Below are 24,281 nucleotides of genomic sequence, written 5' to 3' on the forward strand. Positions count from 1 at the left end.
CACAAATTCTGTCAGCTCCTGGGAATGCTGCTGACCCACCGCAAGGGAGCAGGGCCAGCACTGACACAGGGACACATGCCTTATAGAGCTGGGTGCAAAGCATTGACAAACCAGACACTCAAGTGCCACAGGGGAGAGCTTGGGGTCAGGCCAGACATTCCTCTCTCTGCAGGGACATGCCAGTTGAGTGCCACTCAGGCAAATCCACTGCAAGGCCAGCACAGCAGGAAACCCACCTGCCTACCACTGAGCTCTCACCTGCTACCACGAGCTGCACGGTGGCACGGATCTCGCCCTGCGGGCTGTTGGAAGCGATGCACGTGTAGTTTCCCGAGTCACTCCTGCTCACCTTGTGGAAGGACAAGATGCCAGCATTGTGGCTGACGTGGGATGGCAGGCTGCTCCCATCTGCAGGGCACGAGAAGAGGGATGCAGCAGTCATGCATGAGGCACCAGGAAGCCGTAGCACCGCTGCTTCACCCACATTAGAGATGGGCCAATGCAAAGTTCCTGGGACCCCAGGTCAGGAACAGACATATCGCATCCAGGTCCCCCTTACCTGTTTTAGTCCACTGGATGGTGGGTTTTTCCCGGCCAGTGGCTGAGCAGGACACTGTAACCTCCTTATCAAACTCCATGCACTGCAGCGGCTGGGGTGGTGGGGTGAACTTCAGCTTCTCTGCAAGAGACAGGAGTGCTGTTAACTCCTGCAGCTGCAGACGGCATTTGAGGTGGAGGCATCATGACTGCACCCCGACAGGCAAAAGAGCTGCCACAAAGGGAGGACGCGGAGTGCTCATCAGCCTACCCAGCACGTGCACCCGTGCATATCCCTCGATGCTGCCTGCCGGCGTGCTGCTCACACACTTGTACATGGTCCCGTCATACACCTCCACGTTGTTGATGCGCAGTGTCCCATTCTCAGAGATCTCAAACCGCGAGTCCTGCACAGAGGGAAGGAAAGAGGTGTAGAAATGTCACCAGCCCTGGGCTTGGACCTTGCTTGTGGAAGCTGACCCTCAATGTGCCCGCACCATGCCTCAGATAGACACAGCTCTGCTGAGACTCACACTGAGAACAAGCTACAGTGACATCTCTGTTGCCACTGCCTCAAAAGCACAGGGTCAGCCACCAACCAAGTGGCTAGAGACAGCCAGTTGTGCACCCATACACCAGTATGATGGAGATGGTGCCCAGAACATGGCCACAGTGGGGGTGAAAAGGATGCTGGGCCTAGGAGCAAGGCAAAAACAGCAGCAGGGGAAGGAGCTGAGCAGGTGCCCAGGAGAGGTGCCCGTGAGTGGCAGGGCCTTGCCCCATAGCCTCACCTCAGAGATGGAGACGCCATTGCGGTACCAGGTGACTGTGGGTTTCAGGGAGGCCTTGCTGAGGCAGTGCAGGTATCCCGGCTTGCTCTCCTCCAGCTGGCTGTCCTTGGGCATCTCCACCCACTTGGGTACCGCTGGGCACAGAGGAGAGGGGTTATTCAAGTCACTCACCACCCCTCTGGCCAGCACCAGCACAGACTAGATAGGCAGTTTGCTGCCAGCCATAGAGCCCCACAGCCCAACCACAAGAGAGCTGCCTCTCTGTATCAGTGATGTGCCATCCCACCCCAGCTCATCCCAAACCAGCCCCGTTCTCTACTCCCAACCCTGCTTGGAGAGCTGCATACTAGCCACAGTGATGCTCAGCTCCTGTTTCTTCTCTCCAGCCTTGTTGGCAGCATGGCACGTATAGGTCCCTGCATCCATCTCGGTGATACTGGTGAAAACAAGCTGCTCCCCTTCTTGGTGCACCCTGCCAGTGGTGGGAACCCATTCGTGGTTCCTCTCCCACCAGACCTGGGGTGTGGGGATGCCTCGTGGGGCTGTGCAGGGCACGCGGTGCGCCTGGTTTGCTGTCAGCACCTTTGGGGAGAAGGGTGCCATTTCGTCGATCTCTGAGGGAAGCAAGAGAGAGCAGAGCTCAAACAGGGCAGAAATGCAGCGTAACCAATTCACCAGCATCATCACTGGAAGCACCAGCCAAGGGAGAGAGCACACAAGCTCTCATCCATGCACCAAGGAGGAGTCACTTCACAGATAAACCAAGCAATTCTCCATGCACTGATCCATTGCTATATTGTCACATAGCTCGAGTGACATTGCAGCTCTGGAACCCACTGCCCGCCCTGCCAGCAGCCCCGGGACCTCACCTGCTAGCCGCAGAGTCGCCTTCAGCACCAGAGCTTTCCCACTCTGCCCGTGGCCAACGCACTTATAGACACCGGTGCTGCGAGCCCTCACTTGGGTGATCAGGAGGGAGCCATTGGCGAACACAGTGGTTCTGGGCACATGGGGAGAGGCAAGAGTCAGTGGGCATCTCTGCAGGACATGGGCCAGAGCCACAGCCCTGCGGTGCCTTACATTAGCCCGTGAAACCAAGAGGAAGACTTCGTGTCAAGTTAAAGCTTCCCAGTGCATGAGGGCCAGCATGCAAACACGGAGATGGTGGGACACATGCTTCATGCAGGAAATGAGCCAACAGAAGTCTATTTCTTGGAAATTCATAGAATCATTTATGTTGGAAAATGCCTTTAAGGTCACTGAGTCCAACTGTTAACCAAGCACTGCGAAGCCCACCACTAAACCATGTCCCTAAGTGCCACATCTACACATCTTTGAAATGCCTCCAGGGATGGTGATTCCACCACTTCCCTGGGCAGCCTGTTCCGATGCTTGAAAACCCTTCTGAGGAAGAAATTTTTCCTACTATCCACTCTAAACTTCCCCTGGCACAACTCGAGGCTGTTTCCTCTCAGAAGAGCTAGCTCCCAACCAAAAGATGCCTCCAGTCTGGTGGGCGCATCACCACAACGGGCAGCAATGAACACCGGGACAGCCAGGAAAGGGAGGAGGGGGCACAAGGTGGCGCCTGGGAGCTGCCAGGCCACTGGGCATCCGGCTGGCTGGCTGAAACATCCCAGGCTCCAGGATCACCATCTCCCGGGTCTGGGAGATGTCCCCAGCTCTGGGGATTACCCCACACATAGAGGGCTGGAGCTCAGAAATAGTGCTGGGGCTGGGGATCACCGTGTACGTGTATCTGGAGGTACAAGCCAGCCATAGGCTCAGTGATCACTGGGGAACACCATCTGCGGACATCTGGTTCTGGGACATATCCCTGACTCTGGGAATTGCCCTAAATGAGGGTCTGGGGCTTAAGATGTCTCTGGCTCCATTAAATTGCCACACGTGGACATTTGGGACTGGGAGACATCCCCAGCTCTGGGGATCGTCATACGTGGACATCTAGGACTGACAGCCCCACAGACCCACTGGGGGACAAACTGCTTGCTGAGTCCTGTGCTGACAAAGGCCATGCACAAGTGCCACGGCCCTGCTAAACCCAAGCCAGCCAAGCTGAGAAACAGATCCCAGTGGCCAGCCTGATGTTGAATGCTCGCCCTCAGGTAACAGCCAGGGTTTGGCAGCTCTCTGTTGCGTGCGGAACACGGTGGCCCCCCTCTTCCCAGCCCTGCCCACATCACCGCAGTCCCTGTTACTTGGATCTATTGGTGATGGGGCTGTCTTCAAAGAGCCACTCCTGCGTAGGGGGGGGCACAGCTGCAAACTGGCAGTCAAACATGGCCTCTTCGTTCTTGGTCACAATGAGATCCTGCGGGACGATCACCGCCTGGGGAAAGCTCTCATCTGCAATGGCAGAGACCACAGGAGGGTGAGAAGAGCAGAACTGCCTACGGTGTCCCTCACCAGAGCTCTCAAAGAAGAGCTGGGTGCACTCTGTGAGCCCCGTGGAGGCAGATGTGCCAGCATGGCTGTAGTTATGCAGCCAGAGCCCGGGACTGCACATAGCAGCTGCTATGGGGAGAGCCCCTTCTGCTCCCAGCAAGGCGCTGAGCACCCCGGGCTGAGCCTCCAGGGTCCAAACCCTGTTGATGGAAGGAGAACCATTTTGCTCCAGTACCAGAGACAACAGCACAGACCTGCTCCAGAAAAGGGCAAATTAACGCTTGTAGACAGGATAGGGTCCAAACCCCGCCAGGCATGTCTTGGTCAGACGCTTTGCACAAGTAAGGTCACAGCAGCTTGACACATCCCCTGCAGCCTGGCTCCCTCCCACCAGCAATGGGCACAACAGGAGCCAAGCCCCAGCCCTGAGCACTCAGAACACAACTCACCGATGATATTAATTGTGAAGTTGTTATGGCTGCAGACGAAGCCGACGGCACTGCGGGCACAGCAGTAATAGAGACCATTGTCGTCGGGGCTGGCGCTCTGCAGGGTCAGTGTTCGCTCCTTGTTGCTGACAGAATAGGTGCTGCGGCCGTCGGGAATCGGGGTACCATCCCGAAACCACTGCCATGTGGGGCTGCAAGACAGAGGCAAGAAGGTGACCGAGTGCTGGGCACCAGCAGGGCTCCCCAGAGAGCATGTGTGCAGAGGAGACAGCCCAGAGATGGCCCGTTTCCCTGGCTCTCCGTCCCCACGGCTGGCCCCGACACAGACACTAAGCCATGAGACATGCAGCCAAGTGGACGGGACATGATTGTAAAGCAACGTAGAGTGACCGCAGCACACCAAGCAGCTCAGCGACCGGACTGTGACAGCCCGTCCTTACTGTGCTCCTCGCTACGCGGCTCCGAGGAGGCCGTTTGCCTTCTCCCCTGGTGCTCAGCCACAGGCTCAATCAATCCTGCCTTTCGCCTTCCCTAGACTCTACTGAGTCCTCACAGGAGAGAGGAGAGAAAGACAGAGAGAGGGGAGAAGAGCACGCAACGAAGGTGCAGGAAGACCCCCGGCAGGGTCCGCTCCTCGGGAGGCAACCCTTACCGCGGGTGGCCGTCGATGTGACACCGCAGCACCACAGTGGAGGAGGGCTGGATCTCAGCTACGCTGGCCGGCTGCTTCAGCACCACACTGCCTGTCTCAATCCCTGTGGGATCAAAGAATAACAACACAGCTGGCTCCCTAAACCTACAGAGCCCGGGTGGATGCCAACTCTAATAACCAGAGCAGGCAATGAAGGCACAAGCATCCTCAGAAACACATAAGCCCTCAAACCAGCATGGAGTAAAGGGACACCCACCATGCACATGTCCCGCTTTGCTCTGCGTGACTGTTCTCTGAGGGACAAGAGGGGCTCTGAAAGGATCTGCAGTGCCCATGACACACTTGGTGCAGTAACATCCCCGTTTCACATACACAAATGGGGAAGGCGACAGGAGAAATCATCTCTGACAGCCTTAGGGGTATCAAAAGACACAAGCAGCCTAAAGCGCATGAAGGACGCGGTAGCTGGAGACGAAATACTTGCACAGGTCATGCCATCTGATCTCTGTTGGACCACCACTCCCTCACCCATTAGCAGGCAAAGCCGTTCCCAGTCTCAGGCCCTCGCTAAGAGAGCTTTGCCCTGTCCACAATGGGAAGCAGCGGGTTGTGGCACCTGCTTGGCTGCCCTCGCCCCACACTCACACTTGATATTGAAAGATGCATTGGCTGTGCGGGCCTCCTCCCCAGTGAGCAAGTTCCTGGCTACGCACTGGAAGTCCCCGGCATCCCTGTGCCGATCGACAGCAGCGAACTGGAGGTTGCTGCCTTCCTTGAAGCGCTGCTCCGTGTCCTGAACGGGGAGACCGTTCTGCAGCCACTCGAACTCCACGTGCGCGGGCTCCTCCACCTCGCAGCGGAGGATGGCGCTGCGGCCGTGCAGCGCATCCTGGGAGTAGGGCTCCTTGGTGAAAAGGATCGCTGCCCGAGCCCCCACAGCTGCGAGACACAGACAGAGAGCATGGTTAGGGCACGGCAGAAGGGACTAGGTAAGCATGTGCTGTTCCCCGGGGTCTCCAGACAGCCAAACCCACTGTGCTAGGAGACACGTCCCCCAAAGCACATCTGACAAAACCAGTCCCCAGGGTGGGAGTTTAGCCAGATCTGTGCTTGGATTCCAGCAAAGCTGCTTTAAGGCTGTGTCTCCAGCAATCACTGGAGAGCCCTCGTCTCCCTGGGGCCAGGGGCATTAGAAGGGTGCTTCCCTGACCCATGAGTGAATGCTGCACTCCCAGCCTGAGCAGAGAGGTGTCCTGCAGTGTATGAGCCAGGAAATCAGTCACCAAAACAGTAAGAGAGCAGCTTCCTGGGCAGTTCAGATGTTTCTTTGGGCTCCTCTCGTCCTGGGTTCTGGGACATGTCCTAAGTCCCAGCCATGCATCAAGACTGCCCCAGATCAGAAACACCCATGGACTGCTTCTGGGTTTTCCTCAAAGCTTCTCTCCTTGGGATCATGTCTCCATCTCACCTCCACATCCTCAGAAACTACCCAGAAAAAGACCCGGTCTGGTACAAGGTTTTCCAGTGGGAATAAACACAGCAGGAGAGGATGCAGCAGTGACACCCCTGCTCGTGCTGGGGACTCAACCCACTTGGCAAGCAGGAGCGGCAACAAGAAATTGCAGTGGTTGACCTCATGGTCTGATAGCGGCTGTGGGATGGCTCTGGAAGACCAGGAGCATCTCCCTGCAGTGGTGGAAAAGCTGAAGAATCCTCCTCCACACACTAACCCCCACCCAAGAGCTCAGGGTCCTGGGGATCAAGCAGCCAGCGCTTCCCTCGGCACTGCCTGATGTGGTTGCAGGGGGACCACACCAGCACGGTCCCAAACCTGGCTGCTGCCCGGCCATGCAGACGCTCTGCTCCGCTTACCAGCTGGCTGCGGAAAGGAAAGCAGACAAAAGGCAGCTCAGCAGACAGCGACTGTTGTTGGACTCTGTTCCCAGCCCCATGTTCTGCAGGGAAAGAGGCCAAGCCAGGCAGATTTTGAGCATCTTAGAAGCAATCTCTCATGAGTGTGGTCAAAATGGTGCGTTCACGTCACCGCGAGGAAAACGGCTTCAGAAAGTGGTTGCCTGGATGTGTTACGTGAGCAGGAGATCAGAGCCCACCTGAAGGGCAGCTCCTCTTTGGAAGCTCAGCCACATCTTCCTGAGTGGTGTTTGTCTAAAAGCCTGGTAAAGGGACACTATTTGACAGGACATCTCAGTAACCCAGAGCTAAGGGCAGGGGATCCTATTCTGAAGGGGATGTTCTGAAGGGGGCATCTAGATCACCACATTCCAGGAAGTCCCAAGAGCCCTTTCCATGCTGGAAAGCCTTTGGAGGCTGCCGTGTAGCGCAAGCACCAAGCAAAGCCTCTCCTGCCTGCAGTGCTTACGGGCACCCCAGCGCAGCCACACACTTCCAGCACAGCCAGCCTGTGCTCTCCTGCACACAGCAACGGTGAGGCACAACAGAGGTGCTCATCCGGCACTGCTGCTCCCCAGGATGAGGGTCCAGTGAGGAGTAGGGGCACCTCAGCCTGTGTCTGTTGACACACTTTCCCCATACTCCAGAGAGACCAACAAAGCCACAGAAGCCTGGCTTTCTGCTTTCAGCATCCCACTGTGCCATTGACTGCGGTGCACAGGCAACATCCCCAAGGGACTGGCCCCAGCCAGGTTAAGTCCCACTCTCGACAGCACTTGTCAATTGCACTCAAAGTATTTAAGGCCACTGGGAGTAGCCACAGACTGACCCCTGTGGCCTGAATGACAGAGCTGCAGACAATGCCTGAAGTCCTACCTCTTGGATCCCATATTAAGCTAAGCCCCATCAGCACGCTGTGCTCAAAGGGTCAGCATGTCCAGTGGAGTTTCCACCGTCAGCTACCATGCACCTCCCCAGAAGGCCACCATCCATTGGTCTGTGACAGCTGCTAATAAACACCACAGGATGAACACATGCCCCAAGGTGATAATGGGCAGGACTGTATGGTCTTACATAGGTGCACACATCTTGTTCCCCACTCATCAGATCCGGCTCACCAAAAGCACTCAGCAAGGTGGCAATCACCCAACCCCATGCAAACACAGCTACACGCTCAATAGCACGACAGCTCCAGAGTACCAGGAGCTGAACCTATCCCAAAACAGGCTGCTGAGACAGACAGACAGGAACAAAAGGGAACAGGACCATCAAATCCAGTCAGGTTTGAACCTAAAAAGAGCTGGGTCTGCTCTCTTCCAAATCACGTGCAAGGCAGCAGTGTTAGGAGAGTTCATGAAGGAGATGGATCGGTTCTGCTCTTGGTATCTCAGCATCCCAAAACTTTTCAGTCTAGTAGTCACGCTAGTGCTGGAGTCAGTGATGCCTCTCTGCAGGCACAGGCCATTAGGGTATTTAGACATGATATTTTAAATTAGATGTGTTCTATCATTAAACTGTCAGCATTAGCAGTGTAACACTAACCAGCAGCGGAACCACTTTTGCCCATCACTGCCAGCACAACGGCATTTCACTTGGTGCTGGTCAGCCAAGAGCTTCAGCAGCCTTGTCACGTGCATCCTGCTGCTCCAGCATTCCCCACATCCAGGCAGGAGGATGTGGCTCTGCAGACAGGGGATGTGATGAAGGCTTGGCACAAGCTCCACATGGGAAGCAGGTGTCAGAAAACACTGGGACCTAGCTCCTTGGTGAGACAGAAGGAAGTATTTATGTCCTTATCTTCCAGCCTGGGGAAAATGGACATTTCGGCCCAGGTGAGGTCCCTGTGATGAATGCCTCATGTGCACAAGTGCCAAAGCAAACTGGGATAAATAAGTGTTAAAGTGCAGTAAGAGCAACAACCTTGTGTTTGTTTTGACAATAGCATCAAGGTGCCATGGATGGACTGGCTGCACACGGCTGGAAAGCATGGTCCCAACCATTATCAGATTTGAGCCGTAAGGAAAGACCAGTAGTAGCCAAATACGATCCAGACATTTTGGGGTGGCAAACATGAGAAACCCAGGGCTGGACACAGCTTTCCACAGCACTCTAAATCCAGAGCACCAGGGCCCAGTGTTCGGAGATGGGAAGTGCTGCACTTGCCCATAAAAGCTCCACAGCCCTGATGCAGGAAATGATTGCAGTTAGCAAGGTTCAAACATCCTCTCCATCCCCTCCACCTCATCTGGGCTTTGGGGACAGAGGCTCAAGAAGCCTGTATAAGCACAGAGCTGTCTGTGTGGGATGCCATTACGCCAGAGTTTGGGAAAATCTGCACAACGTCATCAGACATCACCACCTGTGCTGAATGAAGAACAAAATATCTCTGCTTGTTCCACTCACCTGGCTACAGGACCTCCCAGAGCCATGGTCAGGCATGGCTTAGACACTGCCAGAACTGCCTGAGCTGGCAGATGAGAGCTCTTGCAGCACTTGATGGAGAGCAAAGTGGACCCCTGCTCAGTCTGAGTGGATACCTTCACAACAGCATGTGCCTGCTGGGGTTCCATGAGCTAATCTGGGCTGGGCTGCCTTGCTAGGAGCTGCTGGAAGAAGCAAAAGGACTCCTTCTCTTCCCCTAGCAAGAGCCACCCCTAAAACACCCAGCACCACCAAGTCTGTTGGAAGTCAGTTTAACAAGCCCAAGCTAGTGCAGAGCTGTCCCCATGCAACACAGCTGGGCCAGCCGCAGTCCCGCAATGCCAGTGCCAAGCAGCAGTCCCAAATGTGTGTGCTGGCAAAGACCCACTCCCTGCATATGTATGTGACACAAGGCACCCCTGGCTGGGAGAAAAAGAAACCCTCAACACATGTTTCTGGCTTCAAACCATTTCAACTGTGGCTAAGGAAAGCTTTTCAGGAAAGCTGCAGCCAGATTTGATAAACACATCTGAAATGCAGCCTGCACAAAACCAATGAGTGGCGTTTTACTCATAGGATATCTAAGCATAGGTAGTAGATGAAGGTTAAGCAAATTGTGCAGGGAAGTCACATTGGTACATACAGATCCCCAGGGCAGCACTCACACACCAAGGAGCAAGCTATGCATGGGGAGGGAACAGGGACCAGCAGGACACAAAAGGACAGGGAGAAGAGGAGGCTCAGATCACATCCCGGCTCTGAAAGCATACTTACGGGAACACAGGAACACAGCATCCTTCATGCAGAGGGACTCCCTGTGCAAACTCCATTTCATTTCTTTAAGGAGGCAAATAGCAGCTTCCCAGGAAACAAACCTCTCACTAACACCTGCACTGGCAGCCTGAATCTCCACCAAGTGTATCTCAGTTTGCTTTTGGGGCTTGGGATACCCCCAGGACTCAGCTGTTGCAGCCTCCTCCAAAGGCTGCAGTGAGCTGAGCACATGCAGAGCATTTCAGGGTGACAAATGAAACCAGCAAAGCCGCATCCAGGACAGACCGTGTGAGCAGCCCTATGAAGTTAGTCACTGCTGCCTGCACAGCGAGTTTTCAATCCTGAGAGCTCTGCCACAGGGACCAAAGGGCTCACTGCACATCTGGCAAAGGAGACCCAGCCCCATGGTAGCCAAACCCCTCAAGTGCTGCCACAGCATTACTGAAGCGATTTGGCAGCAGACTGCAGCACAGCATGGGAATGGCTTTGGCTTGAGCCATCCTCCAAAGCTAGAACAGTGAGACATCGGTGTTGCTGTCTTCATCAGCCAGAGCTGTACGAAAAGGCACCAAAACAGTAGTAAGGATCTGAAGGAGCAGTGGCAGAGCTAGAGACTAGCACTGGGAAACTGGGGTTAAAGTTTTAGGGGACCCCGCATCCCTGTTCCCAAGTGGGCAGCACCAGTTTTGGTACGTTCCAGGCACAGAGACACTGTTGAGCTCTAAGGCTGTATTTCGGGATGCAGCTGGTCTGTGGCCCTGGCGCAGTCTGACAGTGAAAGCACCCAGCCCACCTTCTGCACCATACCAAGAGGCCTAAGAGTACCATGGACACTGCCTGGTGAATCCTGGTCATGGCAGTAAACCCAAACCTTCAGGCTGCAAGAGCATGGGGCAGCAAGAGAAGCCAAGCCTCGACCCAAGCCAGGTTTTCCATCTGTCACTTGATGGAAAACCCATGCCAGTCCCACATGTTGCTTGCCTGGGGGCACTCCAGTAGCTCAAACCCATCTGGGTGCTGCAGAACAACTGTGCAAGCTAGGGAAGAGCAGGCAGCACATCTCTTGCCCTGCCTGACAGACTGAGTCGCTTGCATCTTGAAGCAATCCAAAAATCATTGTCTCTTTGCCTACAACATCGCTTGGGAATGCAGCCTCAACCACAAAGCGTTCGGCTGCTGTACAGCTCATGTTCCCTGATCTCACTCACCTCCAGCCATGCTGGGGAAGCAACAGGCAAGTTGGCTGGTGGTGGCACGTGCAGCAGCACAGCAGGACCCTGCCTGCCACTCTACATTCTCAGCCCCATGGGAGATCCACATTCCCCTCAAGCCTGAGCCACCCATCCCCAGGCATGCCCTGTTTGAGCTGGGTGCCTCTGGAGAACATAAGTTTCCAATGCCTTTACACTACAGCTGAGGCAAGGATATGAGTAATCCCAAAGCTGCTTGCAACGAAACGAGGAATTAGAAGCATGAGAATGGGATCTGGGATCGGGCTTTCTTGGAAGTTTAAGATTTCCTGGTTTGGAAAGCAAGCCCAGCACTTTAGGTTTTCTGCAGCTTGTAGCCCAGCCACACTGCAGTCAGGCAGGCCCCAGGAGCATTATTCCATAGACTCATTCCAGGGACACTCCAGTGAAGTTCACCCTGGGTCAGCCTAGCCAGATGTGCAAGCCAGCTCTTTAATGCTCTGCAGCTGGAACAGCAGATTAGAGGAGCTGTGACTCATCTGCAGTGCCCAGCGCAGCAAAGCCCAGAGCACCCAAAGTACATCCCTCCTCCCTCTCCTACAATTCTCCCCTGCCAGCATCAGACCTCGGATCTGCCTCACCTGTGGAGGGGGACAGATGGCTTACAAGACACAGATAAAACAACGACCTGCAAAAACAGGCACAGCCAGCTCCCCACGGAGTGCTTTGGGCAGAGGAAATGGTTGGCCAGTGTCTGTTCTGGCCTCTCAAAGAAGAAAGCACCTCAAATGCTCCCATGCCAGAGCAGAGATGCCCTGATCCCTAGGAAGGCACCGCTGCAACCCACAGGCAGGGAGCCTGCTCTCCCCAGCCCCGCAGGGCCCTTTGCAACACCCAAGGAGCAAGGAGCACAGCAGCTCATCTGGGTACCTTGCAGCAATCACACAGGGCGCTTCCTGCAGAGAGGAGGCTGGTGGTACAGTTGGGAGAGAGGAGGGTGACCCGGCCCTAGATCCCTTCACTAACTGGAGGTGGGCAGCAGGAGTAGCCCAAGTCTATCCTCAGGCTGCACCCTTCAGCCTCAGGCTTAAAGGGCAGGATCAAGAGACACTTTTACCACTTCTGACCCAGTGACCAGCTCTGGATGTTTCAGCTGATTAACAAACCTCAGCAAAGCAAGGTGGCAGTGACAGCAATCCACCCCGCCATATCCACACTATGACCTTTAAAGCTTCTTCATTCAGGAAGCAAAACCTCTGCAATCAACCCAGCAGCCACACAGGATATTCCTCTTTGATAAGGAATCACTGATGGAAAAGGAAAGCCTGGATGAGCTGATACACTCACCACTGCAGCACTTGCTCTCAGCTCTGCAGACCTTTAACACGGCAAGGAGATGCAGGCAGATCACTGCTCTGAAGCTGCCACTGCCATGCTTAGCATGCTTAGGTGCTGCTAGCCCAAAGAAAATCAACAACCCAGGGCACAGCTGTGGACAGAACCTAGCTCACTGCAAGCCCAGGGGCAGAGCTAAGGGCCACAAGGCAGCCTTTAAGGAAAAGAGCATCAAACCTCAGCAGAAGGGACTGAGAAGTTCACACTCTGGTCCCATGTCCCAAAGGAGCTCAACATGGGATGGACACGGACAGCCACAAACACAGGACTGATTTACCACCATGTTCTCTGGGAAAGACATCAGGCCACAGCAGAAGTCTGGTGTCAAAGGTGTGTTTTCAGGAAAGATCATCCCAAAGCAACAAAAGGCACAGCAGGGATCACGTTAGGGTTTGGGGTCCTGGACTCTCACAGGTATCACGAACACATTCGCAGAAACCATTATCAAACAGGTCCTGCTTTTAGGAGCAATTTATTAAACATCATTGCCTGCAGGCAGCAATTCCTTCTGTTGCCAAGTCCCTGGGAATGGCTCCATTTGCTTTTAGCTACTCTTGGATCAAAGAGCAGCAGACTCTGGGTTCAAGCCCCTGCTTGCTTTTGAAGGCTGGGCAATCAAATCACTGGGCTGGAGCATCCCTAACTTACTGGTCCAGAGGAAGCACTGAGCACACACAGAGAACAAGGCTCTGAGCACCGCAGGCAGGTTTAACTCCTCACATGCTTGGTGTGCACTCAGCAGCAGCTTAGGCCATGCAGCTTGGCAGCAGTTCCTACAACAGAGCAACATTCCAGACATGGAAGTGCTGCTACTCTCACCTGACTGCCTTTCCTTCCTGCTGGAGCCAGGCACAGCATGCACTGCCCCATTGTCCCTATGACACGTGGGGCCCAACGGACTCCACGCACCCCTCCTTTTCTCTCTTCCCCATCCACAATTGTCATCCCAAGCTGTCAGCAGCACTTCTTTGCTTGCCTGCAGCACTCAGGCTCCCTCCAACCCAGCCTCCACTGTGAATAACCACATCTGCAGAGAAGCAAGCCAGCCAGCAAGCCAGCCCTCCGCAGCCTTCCCTGCCGTCACTGGACCAGCCAGTTAGTACCTTGATCCCACCTCCTGCTCCCCATCCACTGCAGCCCAGAGGATGCAGGCTGCCGTAGAGCAAGTAATGCATGTCGGCATCTGCTCTTTCTCCTTGCAAGGCTCTTGGTGAGCACAGGGCCCCATACAGAACCTCCCATTCATGGCTTGAGCAAGCCATGTGTTTCCTGGCACAGTTCATTATGAACACGCTCCTATAAAACCAAGATTTTTGGCATGCTAGGACTGGGAACAACATGTGGGTCAGCTTTTCCTCCCCTCCTGGTCACACACACAGAGCCAGCGAGCTCATTTGCACCAGCTGAAGCTGTAGAAGCAGGCAAGAAAGAAACCATGAATGCTTAATAACACAAGCAACCCCTCTGCCCTACGGGTCAGTCCCTACAGCCACATAAAGCAGCTGCTCGGAGCACGCCTGCTCCACACAACCTATTCCACTGCTCAGCAGATACTGCGGAAACAGCAGCCAAGCCAAACACCCAGAGAGATCTGCATCTCCAAATGGTTTCCAGCCAGAACGTTCCTCTGTGCAAGAGGTTCCAGTCGAGAAAGGCTCTCAGACAGGCAGAGCTGCAATAAACCACACGCTCCCACCAGGCCAGATGGAAATGGTTTGATGCAGGCAACAAGCTCTGAACATGACAGGCTCTGCCTGATCAAGCCCAACATCTGGAAAGCCTTTGGGCACCCATCACATAAACCTTTTAAAACTACGTCATTTCCTATTCCAGTTAAAGTAAAAACAAAAACTCCTATTTGAGTCCCCAGCACAACTGGATGGGTTCAAACCAGCATTCCCAAGAAAAGCTCAGCTAGAGTGGCTTTAGCTTCCTCACCTGGGAGGAACTGCACCAGCACCTCAGAGCTCCAGGCTGGGGTAAACACAGCAAGGTCATACTGGGATGGATCAAGATGATGAGGGATTATAGGGAAACACCATCTATTTACCCCTACAGTTGTACCACACACCCAGATCAAACAACCCCGCTCTGAGAACATGGGTCTGCTCAGATGGACACTGACCCTCTGTTTCATAGTTGGTTTAACTGTGGGCTTACCGGAGATGCAATGCCTGCACACCACCACAAAGGCCATGCATCTAGCTCCTCTCCATATGCTCCGTGGAGAGCCACACCACATCACAGCTGGTAGCACAGCCATTTGCATCCATGAGCAGTGTTTCAACTGCAAAGCAACCTTCCAGGTGGGATTTAGTGCTCCAGAGAAGCAGCAATCCAGGATGAAAGCAGGCAGGCAGGCATCCCCATCCGCTAACAGCTGGGATGAGCTCTGCTCATCTCGCAGTACTCAGCTGTTTCGCTTGGGTCCCAAATGGAAACTGCAGAGCTGGTCCACTCTTTCCTCACCTCCATCTCTGTGTGCTAATGTAAGACTACATCTGCCCAGACCCTAGCCACCTTCATGGACCCCACTCGAGCCCCGTATCATTTGGCAGATAGAAGCCCTTGTCTGCAAACATCTTGGCTGCTGGTCTACCAGTGAGTGACAACTGCTCTGCAGTGGGACCACAGCCTGAGCTCACCCCTCACAGCCCACAGCACCTCCCTTCACTGCCCTCGGCGTGGAGGGGTGCTTTGAAACACAGGCTCCAAGCAAACACTGAGAAGCCAACTCTACCCCGCAAACCAAGCTTCAGAACCGAAAAAAGCAAAGCTGCAAAGAGCACAATGCCCATTAGTGCCCCCCCAGACAGCTCAGAGAGGCTGGAAGCTGTGAGGGATCCTCTCCCCTGTGGTTAGCAACTCTCCCTCCCCTTGCAAGCCCAGGATCCTATACTCGGGAATGACTAAGCCAAACTATCACAAGAAACCAGAACAAAGCACTGGGGTTTGAACGCTGTAAACCCACTGCTGGAGCAAGCGCAGAGGCAGCGCTCGCAGTAATGCACCGGGGTGCAGGCAGCCATGGGAAGAGCTCGCTGCCACACACAGCAGGGAGGTGCCTGCTCGGCATGCAGCCCCGGTCCCAACGCAGGCAGGAGCTGCTCACACATGTGCTGCAGGAGGGAAGCCAAGTGAAACTGAGAAGGCTGCTCACCGCAAGGACAGCGAGCCCAGGTGCCCGGCTGCAGACCCCCGAGCTGCTGGCACACGCCAGCCAGCCAGGCTACCCTGGCACTGACCTTACCCACCCAGTCCAAGCAAGTTAGGGGCTTCCATGCCTCTGATCCTCACGCTCCCCATCCTGCTTCCCCAGCACAGACCCTGTGAATCCCAGCCCTCTCCCCTCAGGCTTGCTTCCTCCAAGACCATCCCAAGCTCAGGTTCATAACTCTGCCATGAGAGCTCTGCAGTGTTTTATCCTCCACAGCTCCGTGCCTTCATCCTTGCACCAGCAGCAAGCAGAGACCCTGCTTTCCTGTGTGCTCAAGGCCAGGCAGCAGGCTAAGAGAAGAGGCACCCCAAAGCAACATGACACGGTCAGGGACAGGGCAGTGGGGGGGAGTGAGGTCCAGGCGCTTCCCACTGCCCAAGCTGCTGCTCTGGCAATGAGCAAGAACAGCAACAAGAGTGCTGCTCTGCAGCCACAGAGCAATGGGAATGTTACAGGAGGTTCCTCCTCATTCCCAAGCAGAGGGAATACCACTGAAGGCTTGGTTGGGCTGGTGGGACAGCCACGATGCTGTGCAGTTTGTCTCCAAGGCCGAGTGATTTGCTAGTGGCCTTTAGGGTACAGAGCATGTGTCGGAGCTGAACTGCTAGCTGTGCCTTTACTGTGTCTCCTGACACCTCCTGAGCCCTCAGCCAAAGCCATAAGTGCAGTGCCAAAGGGGGAATAGGGAAGAGTTACCAGGCAGACCAGAGCATGTCCTGCCCAAACACCCGGGCACAGGCACACGCTGGCAGGAGAGCAAAACTTGCTTTGGTCGGGCAGGTAGGGCCATGCCTGCTTGCGGAGCAGCGCAGGCAGCGGTGGGCACAGGACCCCCAGGAAGGCCAGGACAGTACCTTTGTGGCAGAGAAACAGAGGAACAAGTGAGACAGGAAAGCCGCAAGCCCGGCGCAGGAGCTGGGAATCCTGCTGCTCAATTAAACCACCTTCAGTGGTGCGTCAACCAAAGGCTCCCAAGCAGACCTTGCCAGCTGAGCAGACATCGCCAGCCCCGTTGCCAAGCCCCAGTGAGAAACACAAATGCCTGGGTAGTGACTCAGCCCCAGCACCAGGCTTGCTGCACCCACCGCTCCTGCCAACCGACTCTCCCAGGCTTGCTCTGAGCCCTTCAGCCATCCCCTGGCTTCCCCAGGACGCTGGTTTACAGCCGACACGTGCTGCTGGCAGCGCGCGGCACGCGGGAGGCACAGCTGATGGGGAGGCCAAGCGCCCTGGCCGGCACCAAGGTAGCGCACTTCTCTCCCACAAAGAAAAGACGGCAAACAGGAGCCAAGCGAAGACGGGATGAGCCATGCGCTCCATGTGCAGCAGCCTTTGGTGTCCCTGCCCATGGCAGCAGGATGGAACCGGATGATCTTTAAGGTCCCTTCCAACCCAAACCAGGCTGGGATTCCGTGACAATGGTTCCCCCACAATTCAAGCAAGGGGCATGTAAGAATCCAAAGGTCTTTACCAAGCAAAACCGTGCTGGCAGCCGAGAGCCCAGATGGTGTTGAACAGCCAGACAGGCTCCGTGCCCCTTGCTCCGGGGTTGGAGGCGAGACCCTGCAGGCAATGAGGCTGCAGTGCTTCACACACAAGGTCCATGCGGTTCAGAACTCATCCCATAGTCGCTGGGGTCAGCACCTTTAGGTATCAGAAGAGTGCTCGCCAGTGCATCCTCACACCCCTTCACTGGAGCTGAGGGCTGGAGGCTGACACAGCTCCTGCCATCCCAAGCTCAGCCAAGAGGGATTCCTCCACAACAGCCAGTGCTGTGTGTGCGGAGGGAGCCTCTGGCCAGGGCTTCACGTTTTTCCTGTTCCAGCTGAAATGCCGTTCCAGGAGATGATGGGAAAAGCCAGAGCAAGCTCCATAAAGCTCTGTGGTTCTTCCCTTCAGCAAACAGGAGCCTCAGCCCGCCCAGAGAATGGAAACTCAGGCTGCAGAGACAAAAGAGGGGGGTGGGGGCTGGGGGGGAGGAGGCCAGGACAAGGGAAGCGGTGCGAAGACAAGAAGCACGCACGGGGCCTCCAAGCAGATCCAGTCGCTCCAACACACAGAGAACGCGGCTCCGCTCCATGCGGAGAGGCAGCCGGGTCAGCACCTGAGCCAAGGGCACGGCACACTGCTGCCTGCAAGCCTCTTGCTCTTCCAGCACTGTTTGCTTGAGAGTAAGCAGACTTCATAGAACCCCAGACTGGTTTGGGTTGGAAGGGACCATAAAGCTCATCCAGTTCCAACCCCCTGCCATGGGCAGGGACACCTTCCACTAGAGCAGGGTGCTCCAAGCCCCATCCAACCCGGCCTTGAACACTGCCAGGGATGGGGCAGCCACAGCTTCTCTGGGCACCCTGTGCCAGCGCCTCAGCACCCTCGCAGGGAAGAATTTCTTCCTGATGTCTTTTCCAGTTTGATCTTCTCTTGTCCTATCACAACATGCCCTTGTCAGAAGTCCCTCTCCAACAGATCTCAGTGAGCTGCTCCTCTGCCTTGGCTGAGTATCACCAAACCCACCTGAAGGAGGAAAACCTCTCCAGTACCACCCAAACCCACGCTGGCCTTTGGATGTGCTTGGTCAGGACATCTTGCAGACCTTGGTTTCTCAGGGGTCTGGGTTACGACCTTACCCAACAGCTCACCAGCAAGCCCCACAAACACCCTGAGAGCAAGACAGCAGGGACAGCAGATGGAGGGGGCAACAGGGGGTCCAACAGGAACTCACATTACACCAGCACAAGTAACCTTGGTGTTGCCCCTTCTCCATTTTGCTAACAGCTGTATCTTTACACAGCCTACAAGGACTTCAAGCCTACCCGTAAGCAACCTTCCTGCCCTGAAGACTCTGTGAGCTCGGGACAAAGGAGCAGCTGCACCCCTGAGCCTTGCCTGCAGGGAAGCAGGCAGAGGGGAGCTTATTTACCTCCCAAGCCCTGCTCTGGGATAAACCCTTTAAAGCCCTCTCCAGGTCATGGCAGTGTATTTACAGCTGAGACTCCCTCAGTTATCCGCCCGTCGAGACTCAGATGGATTTGCCACGAAGCAAGGGAGATCCAGCTGGCCAAGCTCTCCGGCAGCTTATAGCCCACTGTGCTGTAAGCGAGCTGTAAGCGATCATCCAGTGCCAGAGCCTCGAAAATGACACCCTTGCCACGGCAACTGCAGCAGGGATTCAGCTCTGCACCCCTGCCTGCAGCTGCCTCTGCATCCATCCAGCCACTGCCTCCCCATGAGCAAAGCAGCTGGCACAGAGGCTGGGGATGCCTTATGCCATCCATGCTGGGGCTGCATCAATCCTGCAGCCGCGCGCTCCCCATGGAGCAAGGCTGCTCCATGGGTCCAGCTCCAGGTGAGCGAGTCTCTGGAGCATCCTGCTTTGCAACTCGGTTTACTGCAGGTTCGACCTGTTTGCTCCCCTCCCTTAGGAAGGGAAGCAGCTCCCAGGAATGGCGCTCCCAACAACACACACCAGCTGCTCCCAGCAGCCAGCTCGGTGCTGCAAGTTAGAAACTGCACCGTGCATCCAGCAGTGCCAGAGACAAGTGGAGCTGCCAAAAGGCGTTGAGGAGACATCCAAAACAGGCCTTACCCCACTGCACTGCTGCCTCTCCCATTCACACCGGGCTCTGCGCTGCTGGGTCTTGGCCTCTGCCTGCATCTGAAGCTTGCTGAGGAGCGACTGGCTGCCCAGGGCTTCTCTCTGGGTCCGTATCATTTCTGTGTCACCCCTCATGAGCATTTCTGGGACACTGTTTCATACTGCCTGCTGTGCACTGCACATCCGTCTGCAGTCTATGTGGCACTGCCTTCTTCCTGGCTACAGAGCCTCAGCCACCACTTCCCGTACCTGTCTGACACTATGGCTTACAGGTCTGCAGGTTTCATCCAGCTCCTTTTCTTTTCATTACTGGAAAACTGAAGACCAGTCCCATTTCCCAATCCCCAGCACTGCTGCCCAGCTACAGGCCAGGACCTGCCTCCCGAGGGAGACAATTGCTGGGGGGGCTGGACCTGCATCACCTCTGAAAGGGCACAGCAAGGAACGGCTCCTTGTTTATTTTCATTGGAGCCATTTATGAATCTATATTAAAAGCCACAAAAATAGGAGAGTAGACAGAGAAGCTAATACTTCCTCTGCTCATGCAATATTAATTAAAAGGTAGCTTCTTTATGAGACAGCTGCATTACCTCTTGGCTAAAAATGGAGAAGAGTCACTGAGTGGGAAGAACACGCAAGCAGGGCACTTTCTGGAATGCTTTTACAAATCAATAACTAGGCAGAATGCTTCCTACAGATAGATCTAGTGCAAATCCCAGGGAGAATTAAAGAAAAGCTTAGGTATGAGAGCCTTGGAGAGCCAGAAATCCACACTAACCAAATCTTGACAAACAAGTGCTTTTCTCCATAGCAGCAGGACAGCCGGCTCCCAGTGCATCTGGGAGAACAAAGAATTCTTATGGCAGTCATTAATCCAACAGCGGGAAGAGCACCAGGGCATCCTAAAACACCAAGTGCCAAAGCAGCACACAAACAATGGCAGCAGACACCCAAGAGTCAGGTCCTGGAGAGTCAGAAGCTGCGCTATCTGAGACGATCCGCACAGTTCTGCAGCTGCTGGAGGAGATTTCCAGTCTTGGCCCCTCTCCAGCGCAGCTACAGACGCAACTGAACCACTCGTCCTCAGCAGCATAAAGCCATCCACGCTCCCACGGACGGTTAGGTAGAGCTGGATGCACTGCCCTGTGTGGCACCCTACTAGACTGTCTGGTTTTATCTTCTCTGATCTTGTCTTAGTTGGAAAAGACAAAAACCATAACCCTTCCCCCCCGGAAAGCTTCCCACTGACAGAGGCACTGCCAGGAGCTTCAACAGAGCCAGTACCATGGAGCAGCTCCATGCCGTGCAAGTGATGGGCCTCCCCAGCAGAGCCAGGACACACACCAAAGCGGGCTGTGTGGAGAGTAATAAAGGAACTCGCAAGCCACGGCTTGTCCTGCCTTTAACCATTTGGAGAGTCACTGTACATTTTGGAATCAAAGGCTTCCTTTGTGCTCCCAAAAAGGCCAACGAGCAACCGTAATGAGGAGAGCATTTATAGTTAGTCTTAAGCAATACCGTGGCTATCTCGAGCCAGCATCACATTCAGCAGCAAGGACAACCCTGCACAGAGCTGCCCAGAGGCACGTAAAGCCTCCCCTTTGCAGCCAGAACTGGGCTTCACCTCCCCATGCCATGGCTCTGGGGACAGAGGATGGAGCCACCTCACTTGTGTGCCTGTATCAATAGCTGCCGGGTGCTGTCTTGGCTGCTTCTCAGGGTGGCCAGAGCTGCACCCCGGCATAAACCCCTGATGCTGGGACAAAGCTCTTCTCCTAACAGCACTGCAGGAGAGGAAAAGTTATAACACATGTCACCTCAGAGCTACCCTGAACACACGTACCTGTTGTTAGCACCGAGGTCTGGGTGCAGAGCACTCACGGACACTCCTGTCCTCCAGGACAGAAGTCACCTAGGAATTGAACAGATGTCAACCTGGGACTGAAATACAAGCAGGGCTGTAACTCACTGACCCTCATCCCCTTCCTGCACCAGCTCCCAGTGCCCAAAGCAACCCCACGTGTGTCATCACTTTCTCCCAGCCTGCAGCATCAAATGTGTCACCCACTTTCCAAACAGGAGTCTGCTCACATCGGGTGTCCTCATTCATCATCCTGCACAACACCAACACCGATCCAAGACATCCCAGCCTCACAGAGGTCCAGACCATCTGACAGTGATGGATTCAACTCACACCCATTCAGCGGTCTTGTGCACACCCCGGTCCCACAACAGCCAAACCTCCTGCCTGCTCCATTCAAACCAGAGCTTCACTTGACAGGGAGAAAACAGGCCACTGGTATGCCACCGACAAGCTCCATCTCACACAAGGAATCACCAGCTAAAATCAGCTATGGCTCCTCCCCAGACACACAATTTGTGTGCACCCACTGTGCAAGGGGAGCTCATGAGCACTCATCCCTGCCGTGTTCCACCCTAGCAAGCCCCAGTCTGGATTCTCCTGTGGTTGGATGTGGCTGGTTTTCGTTTCTGCTCCCTGGGGCACCTGGGCACCTCAGCATCCATCTTCCTGCTATCAACAGGAGTGTTATAAGCAGTGACCTGGGCCTCACCTGGACGCCAACTACTATTTAAAGATTAAAATGCGTTTTCACGATAAATCCCTGCACGACAACTTCTCCAAGGATCAAAATCAGAACAGAGGATAGATTTTTGGAAGCTGACCAAGTCAAAGCAGCAATCCCCCGCAGCACCAGCCTGCAAAGAGTTATCTACTAAAGCACCTACCCATCAGCCTTTCCCAAAGTGCTTATCTTAGACAAGCAGGCTCGGGCCAACACACTGCGAGTCCTCATGCCAGGCACACAGAGCAGGCCTTCAGAAGCTTGCAAACCACTCCGAGGTCCCCTCGCCTCTCTCTGTACTGATCAGACAGCACGTATTAGTTACCTCGCGCAGGAGAGGAAAGCAGTCTGCTCTGAGCACAGACAGAGACTGCTGCCCCAAAAAAGGCAAGGCTTAAATTAAGACTAGCAGTCCTGTCGGGCACAGGCTTTTAAGCTCAGGAAAAACATTTTTGTATTAAATTTAAAAAAAAAAAAAAAAAAAGAAAAAAAAAGCCGGCAAGAGCAGGGAACGGAGCTGGAGCAGCACTCAATGAAAAGCACATGCGCTGCAAACCTGGCTGCCAACACAAATTGATGCTTTGAAACAAAGGCGACTTGTGTTTGGCTTGAAGATCTTCCACAGCTACTCGGCAGGGGCTGCACAGATTAAAAGGAGACACCCGTAAACACAGGAAAACAGTGCTTGCTGCCAATTATTTCCCCAGAACAAAGGAATGACCTGAAATGGAGTCCCTGCCTTGATGGGGTGGCATGGGTTCATCCTCACCTTGCTGCAGCGTGCCAAAGCAGGCAGAAGCAAGAGGAAACGTTGGACAAACCTCTGGACAGGACTTCATTCAAGCTGAATTCATTCAAGTTGAATTCAAGCAGCACCAGACTCACAGACACACCTCCTTGACCCGGAGAGCTGCAGCTGCTTACGGCACTAAATGAGCTTCCAACCTCAAGAGCCCATGGAATCCCAGACTGGTTTGGTCAGAAGGGACCTTCAAGCTCCTCCAGCTCCAACCCCTGCCACGGCCAGGGACACCTTCCACTAGACCAGGTTGCTCCAAGCCCCCGTGTCCAACCTGGCCTTGAGCACTGCCAGGGATGGGGCAGCCACAGCTTCTCTGGGCACCCTGTGCCAGCGCCTCAAGCTTCATTCACTACAGCTAGCCTGTGCCTATCTCCCATGGAGAACATGCAGAAGAAACCCCAGACAACTCTCCTCCCAGTGCTCCACTCCTTGAGACCGCAGACACTCATGAGCCTCCTGCAAAGCTTCTGCTGCACTCTGGTTTAGATCCCGAACCAACCCACAGCCGTACTAAGATATGCCTTGCAAGACTCTCTTCCTAGTGCCTGCACAGTGATATGTTCAGAAGGCACAGGAAGAGTGAAAGGAAGATACTTCCGCCTGGGCTGTTTCTGTTTAGGGACACCAGCTGTCCAGTCTAAACCAAACAGCGATGAGAGGTGGATTTGCTGGCACTGTGTGACTTGAGAGGCGATGGGACACTGCTCCCTCACACAGCACCCAACTGCAGTGCAGGAAAGCAGCCCCTGGATCAGATCCCCCCACCACAGACGGGGCAGGCAAATGGAGAGCTGACAGCTCATGAACACAACCAGCACAGCAGGTCCTGACAGGGCTGGGTAGGATGGAGAGGGTGGAAGTGCATGACCCTGCCCAGGCCACGTCCTCCACAACCAAAGCACCACTTGCTTGCTTTCATACACTGTGATTAGATAGCTTCGGCACTAGGACGTGAGCAAACAGCTTCTACAGGACCCCAGGGTCCCCCACCTTACCCGCAGTCCCTCTGAACAACCTCCCTAAAAGGCAAGAGATGCACAACGTACCTGGGCTGCTGAAAGCTCACAAGGACATCAGGAACATGATGCAAACCATATGCAAAGCCTCCCAACCACAAGGAAGCCCAAACAACAGCCCCTGCTCCAGCAGGCAGCCACATTTAAAGCCCCAAAACCTGCACCATGCCTACCTGCTCCCTGTCAGCTCTCTCTCAGAAAACAAATCCTTCCATGCCTACCAGTGGGATGCTTCCTCCATGCAACCTGCACAGAACATACGCTGTGTTCACAGCACAGCCCTTTAACCCCACTGTCCAACATAACATCTGCTTGCCAAACACACCAGAGGCATTTACAAGCAGCTCTGTGATGCCTCCTCCCAGCATCGTCCAGGCAAGGAGAGGGACATGGAAACGGGCCATCCAGCATCGCACCTCTGCCATGCTGAAATGCACACGGATGCCCCCGAACCTACGCATTTCCAATTGTCAAGTCATCATCCCTCTCCTCTTCCCCAAGACGTAGCTGATTTCTTATAAAGGTAAATGACACTGCACT

The 24,281-nt window shown here is 54.7% G+C and overlaps 1 protein-coding gene across 1 annotated transcript in view; it reads right to left on the reverse strand.

Annotated features, from left to right (window-relative positions):
- PTK7 (protein tyrosine kinase 7 (inactive)) overlaps positions 1 to 24,281 on the reverse strand; it is a 36,380-nt gene that overhangs the window by 8,096 nt on the left and 4,003 nt on the right. Inside the window, exons 2-11 of the mRNA XM_065679531.1 lie at positions 5,481 to 5,774; positions 4,836 to 4,938; positions 4,184 to 4,374; positions 3,548 to 3,695; positions 2,198 to 2,328; positions 1,676 to 1,942; positions 1,329 to 1,462; positions 809 to 944; positions 560 to 679; positions 259 to 408 (exon numbers count right to left, since the gene is read on the reverse strand). Of these exons, the coding sequence (XP_065535603.1) occupies positions 259 to 408; positions 560 to 679; positions 809 to 944; positions 1,329 to 1,462; positions 1,676 to 1,942; positions 2,198 to 2,328; positions 3,548 to 3,695; positions 4,184 to 4,374; positions 4,836 to 4,938; positions 5,481 to 5,774 (1,674 nt within the window). The remainder of the gene's footprint in view (positions 1 to 258; positions 409 to 559; positions 680 to 808; positions 945 to 1,328; positions 1,463 to 1,675; positions 1,943 to 2,197; positions 2,329 to 3,547; positions 3,696 to 4,183; positions 4,375 to 4,835; positions 4,939 to 5,480; positions 5,775 to 24,281) is intronic.

This window comes from Lathamus discolor, chromosome 5 (genome assembly GCF_037157495.1).
Source record: "Lathamus discolor isolate bLatDis1 chromosome 5, bLatDis1.hap1, whole genome shotgun sequence".
NCBI lineage: Eukaryota > Metazoa > Chordata > Aves > Psittaciformes > Psittacidae > Lathamus > Lathamus discolor.